Source organism: Mesocricetus auratus, unplaced genomic scaffold (genome assembly GCF_017639785.1).
Source record: "Mesocricetus auratus isolate SY011 unplaced genomic scaffold, BCM_Maur_2.0 Super-Scaffold_100001, whole genome shotgun sequence".
Taxonomy (NCBI): Eukaryota; Metazoa; Chordata; class Mammalia; order Rodentia; family Cricetidae; genus Mesocricetus; species Mesocricetus auratus.
This window is the reverse complement of record NW_024429187.1, coordinates 10,915,176-10,928,635: the sequence shown is the minus strand read 5'-3', so window position 1 is coordinate 10,928,635 and position 13,460 is coordinate 10,915,176. Positions and strand designations below refer to the sequence as shown.

Genomic DNA, 13,460 nt, shown 5'->3' with positions numbered 1-13,460 from the left:
GTTCTTCTTGGTGTTGTGTGTGGATTTACACCATTTTTTCTTTTTTCTTTTGGTAAACTGGGAATATCTATTGCCTATATTTTTGCGAGTGTAGTTAACTTCCTCAGTTTCTATAGGGCTGGATTTGTGGATATGTATTGCTTAAATCTGGGTTAGTCATGGAATATCTTGTTTTCTCCATCTATAGTGATTGAAAGCTTTGCTGGGTATAGTAGTCCAGGCTGGCATCTGTGGTCTCATGGTGTTTGTAGAATATCTATCCAGGACCTTTTGGCTTTCAGAGTTTCCATGGAGAAGCCAGGTGTAATTCTGGTAGGTTTGCCTTTATATGTTAGTTGGTCTTTTTCCTTTGTTGCTCTTAATATTCTTTCTTTATTCTGTATGTTTGGTGTTTTGATTATTATGTGGCAAGGGGGCTTTTTGTGGTCCACTCTATTTGGTGTTCTGTAAGCTTCTTGTACTTTCATTGGCATGTCTTTCTTTACATTGGGAAAGTTTTCTTCTATGATTTTTTGAATATGTTTTCTGCACCTTTGAGCTGGGTTTCTTCACCTTCTTCTCTACCTATTATTCTTAGGTTTGGCCTTTTCACAGTGTCCCATATTTCCTGGATTTGTTGAACTTAAAATTTTCTTTGGTCAATGAATCTATTTCTCCTAGTGTATCTTCAACACCTGAGATTCTCTCTTCCATCTCTTGCATTCTGTTGCTTATGCTTGCATCTGTAGTCCCTGATTGTTTTCTCATTTTTTCTAATTCCAGCATTCCCTCAGACTATGGTTTTTGTATCTATTTCATCTCTCAGAGCTTGCACTGTTTGAATTGTTTCTTGCAATTTTTGGTTTGTCTTTTCTTCCATTTCCTTAAAGGATTTTCTCATTTCCTCTTTTAGGGTCTCTATCATCTTCATGAAGTTGTTTTTTAAGGTCATTCTCTTCTTTTTCATCTGTGTTGGGATGTTCAGGTCTTGCTCATGTAGAGTTCCTAGCCTCTGGTGGTATCATATTAGTTTTCTTTTGTTGAATGTTTTCTTATATTGTCATCTTCCCATCCATTCTTCTAGTCAGCACAGGTAGGGTCTCTTCCTCTCCTGGTGGGTACTGGCCCAAGGTTCTCTTCTAGTGGGTGCAACCAGGCCCAGTACTCTGATGGGTCTCATGATGGGTGCAGGAGTGTCTAAGGCACTCCCTCTCTCCCAGCAGGACTAGTACAGCTATATTAGCAGATTCTTGGTTGCTTGGTCCTGCCTGCAGTTCCCAGACCAGGAGATCCCAGAGTGGGCAAGCAGATATCAGACTTGAGACAAGGGCCCAAGCTGCTCACTTCTCCCCCTCACTTCTCCCCTGAGTAGCTAGCTCTGTCTTAATTGCTAACCCACAACTACTAATCTATGTATTTCCATGAGATCTTATCTAACTGGAGAATGCCTGACTCGTGTCCTCTCTTCTTGGGATCACGTGATAACTCCTCTCTGCCTACACTTTCCAGAATCCTCCTTGTCTCCTAGTCCCACTTATCATTATACCTCTTTGGCCGAACAGTGCTTTATTAATTAGCCAATAAAGGAAACATATGTACAGAAGATGTCCTCATCACATTTTACCATTTATTTGTTAATTATTTGCTTGTTTATTTATTGTATGTCCAGTGTGTATTGCATGCATGGTTGCATGGTGTATTTATATATATATATATACTAGTCATGTACACCCATGGGCACATGTATAGATGGGAGGAGCATATTCAATGTCATGTTCTGTCTCTCTCTGTATTATTCCCTTGAGAGAAATCTCTCACTGAACTTGGATCTAGGTTGATGACAACACACACCATCATTGTTCCTGTCTCCACCACCCACACACAACACTGGGATTCCATGTGCGAATGGCCACCCCTGGCTTTCTATATGGGTGCTAAGATTCAGACTTAGGTCCTCCTGTTTGTGCAGCAAGCACTCTTTCACACTGAGCTTCCTCCCTAGCTCCTAGCCTGTCCTACCTTATGCTATCTTTTGGATGAAGTGTTATCTGAGTTTTGGCTCTGAACCGTTTGGAATTATATGTGTAGCTACAAGTTGAATGAGTTGTTTATCAAGGCTTGAGACTTACCTTATTTTGCTGATTTACCTCTTCTTTTCCCATGTGTGGTAAGATCATTTTCATGCATTGCCTACAATCAGGCAACCACAGTCAAGACAAAAGCTGAGGTGTCTTTGAAAGAAGGCAATGCTGTGAGCTCTGGATGGAGACACTGGGTGTGTCTGGAATAACTCTGATGGAAAACACAGGTTTTTTTTTATCTTCTTTAGACTCCACAGACTCCCTTAACACTCTCACTTAACCCTCATGAAAAGTCATGAGGAAGGGCAGACAGTATTTTCTCATTTTTACAGAAATCTACAGCATAGAGAAGTCAAATAATTTGCCAGAGCTGTGCAGCATGTATTAGTGGTACTTATAGGATTAAAAACCAGGTCCACATCCAGTGTAGCTGTACCACACCGCAGCCTTACTAAAAACACAAAGATAGACTTGGAAACCAGATGCAGTTCAATTTGTGAATGGAAAAAGCAACAGGAAATTGAATTTTCAAATCTTTGAGGCCAAACCCCAAAGCAAAAGTTCTCAAAGACAGGCAGTTGTCATCATGCCTAGCTTGGTTGTTTTTAATTTTAAAAGATGATATTTAACGGGGTGGTGGTGCATGCCTTTAATCCCAGCATGTGGGAGGCAGAGACGGGAGGATCTCTGTAAGTTCAAGACCAGCCTGGTCTACAAGAGCTAGTTCCAGAACAGCCTCCAAAGTCATAGAGAAATCCTGTCTCGGAAAAAAAAGAAGATATTTAACCTAAGTGAATCTTCAGGTTAAAAAAACTGTGTTTGAACTTGATGGGAAACAGGATGTCTCAGGGGTGGTGCTGGGTTTGAAGGCTGAGGTCCCTGATGTTGTAGCTCCTTCTGGCTTCCTATTGGCCTACATGTCTGAGCACGGAAGTGCTGTCTGTGAATCTCCAGCACTGTTTCCACAACAGCTCCCATGACAGGAGCCCTATGTGCCTAGAATGAAGCACAGAGCTTGGAATTGGTGTGAAGTCATCCAGCGTGTCATTCGTGGGTAGGCCGAACCCTTCCCCAGGCTCCTTCAGTGAGAACGCGTTGTTGTCCACAGGACATGGAAGCCGACCAGACCACGCTGGAGAGGAAGACACTCCGAAGAGCTATGTACTCAAGGGAGGCCAAGGCGCAGATGGAAGATGAAGACGAAGGCAAGCTTTCTTCGTTTTTCTTTCTTATATCTGAGACTTTCAGGTAGATTAGTCTGCCATGAGGGGCTTGCTCTGGAAATTGATTCGTAAGTGTGCCACACACATGTAACAAGCCACTTTTCACATGGCCCAGAAGCCAAACTAAGTGCCTAATACTGAACATGACAGCGTCTATGCAAGGCTTATGTCCACCAACAGCAGGCCCTTGTGGAGGGACACACTAAGTGGGTGTCCGTGCACTCATAGGACAAAAGCAGGGATCTGAAAACAGAAGCATTGGAAAAGCCTAGTTATAATGACTGGATCAGGTTGTTACTAAGATATTGATTCCTCAAACAAGAATCAATGGAAATATAGGACATGCAGTCCCTATATTTGAGTAATTTAGTCTTTACACATGTGGTTTCTGTTAGACACTGATGAAGAATTAAGATGGTAGAGAGCCCATATTTTATTTTTTTTCCACATCTAATACTGTCTTCTGAAGAAGAGCAAAGACACACTAGAAGCTTTAAAAAACACTTAAAATCATTGTATTGTTTTGACATGAACCATCATTGTTTCATGAGGGCATCAGCTCTGCCTTCTGGAGTGTTCCGTCATGATAGCTCTCCTCCATGGCCACATTGAAACCAGGACAGAGGAACTATGGGCTGGTGCTTCTAGGGTAGACACAAACTCCACAGCTGCTTTTCTCCTCATGCAGATTACCAAGTTCAGAAAGCCATTAATTTGATGTTTGCAAACCAGGACCATGTTTTCATTGCTAACACAATTCCACCACTAACTTAAGTGTCTGGAAATCGCTGTATGGTCTATATGGTTTATATTCCACATATATGGTCTATATGTGAGTTTTTATACTTGTTCATTCATTCACCTTTTATCTCTATTTCCTTCCTTCCCCCTTTCTTCCTTCTCCCTTCCTCTCCCCTTCCTCTCTTCCTTCTTCCTTCCACCCTGCCTCCCTCCATTCCTTCTTTTCCTCTCTTTTTCTTTTTCTTTCTTTTGACCAGCTCTCCTACAGTCTAGGCTAGCCTTGAACTCCCTATGTAGCTTTTAGCTGGGGCTGGCCTTGAACTTCTGATCCTCCGGCCTCTGCCTTCCAAGTACTAGGATTACAGCAGCATGCCACCATGCCTGACCATTTCGAGCCTGTTTTTTTTTTCAAATAATTGAAGCATGCACCACTTAAAGTATTTAAATTTTTTAAAAAGCTAAATATGGTTATGCATGTTCTTGTTAGAAAATAAAAATGTATCTGGTGCCCATCTGAAGCTTACACAAGGTTTGCTCTGTGTGTGTGTTTGTGTGCACGTGCAGAGGAAGAGGAGGAGGAAGACGATGATGACAACATGTCAACCGTGATGAGACTCAGGACCAAGATGCCCTGGAAGACCTGTTGGTGGTACCTCACTTCGGGAGGGTTTTTCTTGCTCTTCCTCATGATGTTCTCCAAGCTCTTGAAGCACTCAGTGATTGTGGCCATAGACTACTGGCTGGCTACATGGACATCCGAGTACAGTATAAACCATACTGGGAAAGCTGACCAGGTATGGTGCGCGCAGAAACGGTGCAGAGGGAGGGCCCCTCTGCTGAAGTCGGTTAACAGCCAGAGGCTGGAGGAGTTTGCTGCAAGTTCAGAATGTTAGCAAAAACAGGGCAAACTGCCAACGATGCCAAGCATGACATCTCTTACTGTTCTCATCATTTTAAATACTTGCTTACATTATTTTTATTTATTACATGATTACATATTGTATTTTATGCATCTGGGTATGTGTACATGATCGCAGTGCCCATGAGCGCAGTGCCCATGGGGGCCAGAAAAGGGTGCCAGATTCCCTGGAGTTGGTGCCATAGGCAGTTGTGACCCACCCAGCCAGCATGGGTTCCGGGAACTGAACTCAGGTGCTCTGGAAGAGCAGCAAACACCCTTAACTGCTGAGCCGTCATAAGAGGCATTTCAGTGTAACATTTGCATAGAGTCAAGGAGTTCAATATATCTGTTTTACATGTAATGTGTGTCACTATCATAGATTACATGTTAAACACATATAAGGTGATCCTGCTTTTCTGATGATTTTCAATCCTGGGTCAGTATATGGAGAGGTTATTCTGTGGTCAAGGATGGGAAGCATGAGCTTGACAATGTAGAAAACCAAGAGTCTGTCCTCAGCCTGAAAGATACATCGATCCTGTAGTCCTTACGCCGGACCTTGCAGGCGGAAAAAGCAAGCAGTGGGTGCCTGGCCTGTGGAACTGGCCTGAAGGGGACACTGCCCTGCATCTTCAGCTCTCTAAATGCAAGCAGGACAGGACATTGACAAGCTGTCTGACTTAGATGTTTTGTTTCTGGTTAGGAAAAGCCCAGATAATCATTTCATGTGAACTTCCCATGCTGGTTCTTCCTAGACTTTCTATGTGGCTGGATTTAGCATTCTCTGCGGAGCGGGCATTTTCCTTTGCCTCGTCACCTCTCTCACTGTGGAATGGATGGGCCTTACAGCTGCCAAGAACCTCCACTACAATCTCCTTAATAAGATAATCCTTGGGCCAATAAGGTAAAAAAAATGTAGCGATCTCTTGCCCCTATGCATGTAGTTAATAAAAACATATGTTGAATTGTGAAAGTTTAAAGAAGAAAACTAGCCATTTTCAAGACTCTAGATCCAAGCGCCCACATCACCATACTCTTTGATCTATTCCCTGCCTAGGTTCTTTGATACCACACCCTTGGGACTGATTCTCAATCGGTTCTCTGCTGATACTAACATCATTGACCAGGTGAGTATCTGAGCTGCTTCTAAGACACATTCCTCAGTGTAAAATAGACATCATTCCAAACAGGGCCTGATGACTGTTGGTGGTAGAGAATTTCTCAAATTAAAATTAGAACCCATTTGCTCTCATATCAAAATGAAAAAAAAAGCAATAGAATAGGGTAAAATTTCTGTCTATGTGTTTATGTGTGCTGTATGCATGTGCTTGTGTGAGTATATGCACGTGACATATAACATTCCATGCATACTTTTGTGTGCATGTGCGCGCATGCGTGTTAACCAGAGGTTGACATTAGGCATGTTCTTCAATTGTTCCTCATATTAATTTTATGTCTTACTGTTTTTTTAAATTTTGAAGTTGTATGTATGGGTTTGTGCATGTGAGACCCTTCCTGGGTGCTGGGGTGGGGTGGCAGGTGGATGCCAGGGCCTGCTAGTCCATCTCAAAGGTTCACTGAGAGACCCTGACTCGAAGGGAAAAGTGGATAACTATTATAGAAGATGCCCAGTGTCAACCTCAGGCTGCCATATAGGCTACCATACCAACTCACACATGTGTAAATGCACACACACAAAATAGTACATGTAGAAATTTAACACAAGATAAATGTAGCATCTTGAATCTTTGAGAATCGTTAATTTTAAAACTAAAAGATTTTGAGACAATTATCCATTAAATACAGAACAAATGACTATAGAATTAAGATAGTCATATAAAGCCATAACATGGTGAAATGAAAGATAGCCAGATAATTTTGGAACCATGAACTGTAAAATGTCTTTTGAAGTAAGATGGAACACAGCAAGAAAATAAGAAAAAGACAGATGGAAATAACTATATAAAAATCTCCATCTTGATAGAGCTGAAAGCACCAAGGACAAATTTAAATTATAAAATAAAGAAGATAAACACTGCAATATATAAATAGAATCTAAATTCAATAAAGAAAAGACAAATAATCCAAAGACACTCAAAGGACACAAGGAACTACAAGAAAAATAATCTATGTGTTTTACAGTAGAGGAACAGGTGAGTTTTGAAGAATGTATATCCATTAAAAAAGAATGCTTGAAAACATTGACATGGAAATACCTACAATCCATCACAGTAAAACAAAGCAAACACGGGGGTGAAAAAGATGTCTAGTAGAACCATTTATACAAAATATCCAAGATAAGTAGGCAGACAGCATGTCAATGGTATGTCCATAGATATAGCTATGGAAGCCCATGGAAGTGTTTACAGTAAACATGTGTATAGACAGCTTTGTCAGCCCATATTACTCAACGTTGGTGTAAAAGTGTTTTTATTACATCGTCACCGATGTGGCTTGCTCATGAGCTGGACACGCTGTCCTTTGACTTCTCTGCTCCCCAGCACATCCCTCCAACCTTGGAATCGCTGACCCGCTCCACCCTGCTCTGCTTGTCTGCCATCGGGATGATCTCCTACGCTACGCCCGTGTTCCTTGTCGCCCTAGTGCCCCTCGGCGTCGCCTTTTACTTCATCCAGAAATACTTCCGAGTTGCTTCTAAGTAAGTAAAACTATTCTTCCCTTTCCAAAAAGCCTGCCTGTTTGACTCATTTGGGAACTGTTTTTGCTCAACTGTTACTTTGTTTTTCAAATGAAGGTGGAGAATTCAGAAGTGCAATTGGTTTTGTTAAAACCTTATGTCATAATGTGAGATCTAATGTCAATCTTTCTGTAATTGATTGTCTGGTTCTTCCTCGCCCTTGACACATACTAACATATCACTCCGTTTGCCAACAGTTTGTCTATTGAGTTAGATGTACCAGCCTTTTCATGCCTTGGTTCTTTTTCTGAATGTAACATGGGCAGGAAACTCACAAGATCAAACATAGTCCTGAAGAGTGAGCATTTTAGAGCCAGTATATTTCAAAGCAGAAACAATGGTTAAATTCATAGCCCTTCAAATATGTAGCATGAAATAGTAGAAGAAGACAGATGAAGAGATGAATCATCCTTGACTGTGCGGTTGGATAATCTTGAGTGTCTGAGAGGCACACCATCACAATAAGAGCCTGAAGAATTTGTGTTCACAGAATTTTCCATCTATCTGCTAATCCAGTCAAATAAATAAAGGGGAAACATTTGTTTTAGTCTTTCTGTTAATATAGGAATTATTGTTTCCCTGAGAAGGTGAATGATTAATGATCAACACAGTGTCCGCCACTGTACGCTTGGAAGTTTGTGTTTAGAACTTTCTTGAAGAGTGCTATGAGCTTTACAGTTGCAGGGACTCTATTTCTGCACTCAGTAAACACCTGCTGTTACTAACAGCTTCGTCGAGCCACATGGTGGGTGACAAAATACCTGTTCTCAACAAACCCATCTCTTGTTAAGACAAAGTCATATATGCAGCAATCTTTATAAAAAGTATATATAAAGTGTATAAGATAAAGCCATATATATGACGTAATCTTTATTTAAAAAGTACATATAAAGTATATAAGATAAAGCCATATATAAAGTAGCACATGGATTAAGCCAGAAGAAAAGGCAAATGTGTTTTTTAGAAGACTGTACACACTTGGTGTTACAGGAGTGCAAAGAAGATGAAGTTGTGCAGAGGGAAGAGAGAAGAAAAGAGAAGGACTCTAGTGAGGTCCTCTGGACACACAGGTGTTATTTTAGAGTCTTTCTCTCCAAGGTCTATGATTTAAGAGTTCTTCATGGACTGGAGATATGTGCTTTATTTGAGCGTTTTTTCCTTTCTCAGCATCCTCCTTCCTTCCTTCCTTCTTTCCTTCCTTCCTTCCTTTCTCCTTCTTTTCTGTTTCCTTCTGTCCTTCCTTCTTTTTGTTGTTTGTTTGTTTGCAGCAAATTCAGACCAAAAGCAAGAAGGCAGCAGTTAGATTCCCACTTCCGTTTCCTCTGGTGTTGGTGCTGACACTCTGTACTTCAGGGCCAAGAACTCAGGACTCCATTGATGACTGCTGGTTGATTTGCAGAGGGCCAGTGCCTCTCACTTATGGCAAGCATTTGGATCTTGCTGCAACCACAAGCCCCATTTGAACCTGTTTCTGCCATTACCAGGATAAGCTGAGTGTTAGGCAACGATCTCTAACCCATCGCAAATGTGACCTGTGAGCTTTGCGCCTGGAACATAGTCTGAATCAGTTGTCCACATGAGTATAATAGAGGGCATGGTCTTTTCAAAATGTTGTATAAGGAATTTTTATTTTTAGTACTATCGAAAGAGGGAAAGGGCACAAACAGAATTTGTTAAGGGTCAACTGTAACATGATAATCTTCTTTTAAGGAATTAAGAGTTGATAGCAGATTCGGCAGCCGTCCCAGAGCACCCGTTCTCATCTGGAGGTTGGGAGATGACCCAATCACCAACGATGTGTGAAATCTTACAGGCTCCAGAATCTTGTCCTCGACTCGCCCAGGGGAAAAGATCACACAGCTAAACAGACTTTTTTTTTTTATCTCAAATGGAGTTGAAGTGGGGAGTAACATGACCCTCAATGTCTAAAGTCACAGGTCTAATGGGTACTTAACTGCGTGTTTCCTTCTTACAAGAACACAGGTCAAGCTGTGCCTTCACCTTCTGGGTTTCACACACGACACTTCTGTAAACAAAGATGGCTTATTCGAGACGTTTTTTTCAGCCCTGACCTCAATTAGTGGCTTCGGCAATGTGCTGCTGGCGTCAGCTGTGCCAGTAGCCACCTGTTTCTGTTTAAGAAAGGGAGTGTGCTCACGTTCCTTTGCCGTCTTCACCGTCTTTCCTCTGTGTTCTCCTCTCCACTTCTGCCAGTCGTGAAAGCGAGCCAAGTCCTCAGGAACTCAGAAGGAGAAGCCTTTGCACTCGTCTGTGGGATTACACGGCCAATTAAGAATGGCCCCTGTGGCTGAGGCACAGCACTTATCAATTCACTGGATGCTCACACGTGAACGGAAGGGCCTCCAGACCCCCCCCCCATGACCCCAAGAACTGCAGAAAGAGGAAGAAAAAAGAGAAATGCTTTCTGACAGTTGGTTTAACTCAGTCCTGTCTTCTAGAAATGTAAGCCTGTAAGACTTAAAGTTGTTGGTCTTGGCAGGCGTATGAATGCCCGTCACTCTGGTGGATGGGACGCTGAGGCAGGAGAATCACTGTACATTTGAGGCCAACCTGGGATGCACATTGAGCTCCTACACAAACAGACAAGTGAAATACCTTTAAAAGAAAATTCATGAATACACATCTTTGTGAAAAGGGCTCCATTGACCAACCTGAGGTATTTCTATTTTTGAGTAGGCTATGGAGACATGTATATATGTGTGTGTGGACACGGGTGTTAGCTCCTTGGAACAGTGAAAGTTCCTTGGAAACAGGTATTCAACTCACTGTGGCCAGCGCCAAAACCATGGTCAATTTCCCCCTCTGATCTCTTCTCTCTCTCTGTCCTTCAGCACTGGTAAGTAGCAGTTACGTTTTAACTGGAAGCAGCCGAGTGACTTTGGTATAACTAATGCATCATGGTCGCTCATGAAGCTCCCTCTACCAACCAACTTCCCACCATCACTCCCCCTCTTCTTTTAAAGTGATTAGCATCTTACTAACTCAGAACTTTAAAGACTCCTCCCCTAGACTGTCCTAACTCATCCCTCTCTCGTTCTTTGCATTACTAATGAGGCTCAGCTCTTCTCATGTCACTTCTGTTTGGTGGCATTTTCATTTGGTTAAGAATTCTCTACAGTCCAGCGTCACCCTTACAAGACTATATATCCTCGTGCCGGATACGGCTGCACATGCCTGCAATCCCAGCACATGGTAGGTGGAAACAGGAGGATCCAGGTTGCAGTGTTTTCGCCAGTGACGTTGTAAGGCCAGCTTGGGTTACATTAGATGCCTTCTCAGTAAACCAGCTCCTCCCCCAAACAATAACAACAAGAAGACCATACCCTTCACAGAGTTACTTTCACCAATTCATCCGTTCCGAATCAAGATTATTTCATTATTGCATTTGCATTTATATTTTGTCATGGTAACTCTTTTATTGAAGCGCTCAGTTAGCAAAGCCTACACTCTGAGGATGAAGAGAAAGGACGGGTGTGTCAGGGTTACGGGTCCACACTTCATTTAAGCGCATCGATTCAGAGGACGTAGCTAAGAGGCGGAGTGTAGATGGATGGTGACAAGACCAAGTGCAGGGTCTGAGAACCTGCAATGGTGGCCTCAGAACCTGGAGGCAGGTGACATGTCCTGTTGCCTCTGTGTCCTAGGGATCTCCAGGAGCTTGATGACAGCACCCAGCTCCCCCTGCTTTGCCACTTCTCGGAGACGGCTGAAGGGCTCACCACCATTCGGGCCTTCAGGTGAGTAGCACATATTCAGATGGCTCATGGGGGCAGACCCATCCGCAAACGCCTGTCAGCAAATAACAGCTAACCGCCACCCCTTCTTGGAGCACACGACGTGTGTCCCGTGATGAACTACAAAACTGCCAAGGATGGGAATCGGGGAAAGCATCACGAAAAATTTGAGAAAGGTTTAGAAAAGGAGAGGAAATGGACCAGGGGTCTAGGTCCAACTTGTTAATTTCCCTTTTTTAACTAGACACATGAGGCGGAGTTCAGTGAACTGTACATCAAGAAAGACTTTAGACAGCTGTGAGAAAAACTAAATATTGTGTGTTACTCTTCTGCGCTTGGATCACAGTTGTGAGAAACAAAGACGGTGAAGCTTCTATCTAGAAGTAGCTTGTCTGTGTCTACATCCAGAATTAGAGCTTTCATATTTATTCCAAAAGTCAATCGTAAATATTATAAACAACAGCGTTCTTCAGTCATAATAAGCACTTTCAAAAGACGGTGATGGCCAGCTTGCTGTGGATAAGTTTCTAGAATCATTGGGGTTAGTATTCATAGTCAGGGATGAAGCATCTTCTTGTGGGCTGGAGAGATGTACAATGGTTAAGATTGTGTACTGCAGCCGGGCGGTAGTGGCGCACGCCTTTAATCCTAGCACTCCGGAGGCAGAGGCAGGCGGATCTCTGTGAGTTCGAGGCTGGACTGGACCGATAGCCTCCAAAACAACACAGAGAAACCCTGTCTCGTAAAAACCAAAGGGAAAAAAATATTGTGTACTGCTCACAAAAGCCTGCCTAATACTTTTTTCTTTATCCTAAACATACACATACATGCGAATAAAGTTCAAAGAAACCATAGAAAATACTTAAAGAGAATTAAACACACAACTTCCCATATCTGTTCCTTTCCATGTCTACCCAGCATTCCCTGGGCCAGCTCTCACAAGGTTGTCTTTTCTGATTGGACCATCTGTTCGCTCTGCATCCGGGGGCTCAGGGTGCACGCATGCACATGTTTAGTCGCTTACAGGGAAAGCGTCGCCGCTAAGTTAGACTAAGTTGTGAGTGCCCTTTGCAGTTGCTTTATTATTATTTTTCTGTCTGACAGAATAGAGGTCTAAGAATGCTCAGAAGATGAGCTGGATGAGAATGAAAAGATACAGGCTGTGTGTGTCAAAGTTTCCATTAGGAAAATAGCAGGTTCCTTGCCAAATGGAAACAGAGAAGGAATGCTCGCTGGGTTTTCTCCCCGCCTCCTCCCTGCTGCTTCAGGCTGCTGCCAGTTCCTTGCAAACGTGTGGAGTGTTGGGGATGGAACTCGACAACCACAGCAGGGGAAGGTCCAGACAGAGCACGCTGTCAGGACCAAGGTTTAAGAGTGTGGGTCCCAAGCTTTCATCCTCTTGGATACATTTGCCCAGCGGGGGAGAGAAGCCTGCCAAGGCCAGGAAAGCAGTGGGTTTTTCTCCTGTCATCCGAGGTGCTCAGCATGCCTTGTTCACCTGAGGAACCCAGTGTCATCCCCTAAAACTACACTGGACCATCTTCCCTGTGTTCTGGGAAGCCTGGCTTAGACCTTCCCTCTCCCCAACCCGTACCTGGTTCTCCAGTGTACATTTCCCCTTTATGCTTTTGGGTCCATTAAAGAAAGATCCCAGGTTACATCAGACTCACTAGTTGATACAGTTTCTCCTAACCCTGAGAAAAACATTGTGTATCTCCACAGTCTAGCACACTTTGGAGAATGGCCTCTGACTAAATGCGTTGAGTGTGAAGATGTAAATATGACCAACACCCCCCCCCCCCCCCCCCCGCCCAGTCTACCTGGCACTCCCCTGGGAAGCACACATGTGTGACCCTCACAAAATACTTCACAGCCCCTTCCCATTGCTGCGGTGATCCTACAACCTCCCAAGCCCTTCGCCTGTCCGTAATGCGCTACAGTTATCCATCAAGGTCGTCTGGAAGGCAGACGTGTCCCTTGAACCGCTTAGTCCCAAGCCACAGTGCTGCCACTCTTCGGCGCAGGTCTCCCAGGACGTGGCATTTAGTTCAAGGCCACATAACTCAGAGTGAAGTAATGGTT

The 13,460-nt window shown here is 43.2% G+C and overlaps 1 protein-coding gene across 6 annotated transcripts in view; it reads left to right on the top strand.

Moving 5' to 3' along the window:
• Abcc9 (ATP binding cassette subfamily C member 9) overlaps positions 1-13,460 on the top strand; it is a 117,631-nt gene that overhangs the window by 76,999 nt on the left and 27,172 nt on the right. For all 6 annotated transcript variants that reach the window (XM_021228884.2, XM_040743539.1, XM_040743540.1 and 3 more), the window contains 6 exons: positions 3,169-3,265; positions 4,589-4,818; positions 5,681-5,829; positions 5,983-6,052; positions 7,427-7,584; positions 11,289-11,381. In XM_021228884.2, the coding sequence (XP_021084543.1) occupies positions 3,169-3,265; positions 4,589-4,818; positions 5,681-5,829; positions 5,983-6,052; positions 7,427-7,584; positions 11,289-11,381 (797 nt within the window). The remainder of the gene's footprint in view (positions 1-3,168; positions 3,266-4,588; positions 4,819-5,680; positions 5,830-5,982; positions 6,053-7,426; positions 7,585-11,288; positions 11,382-13,460) is intronic.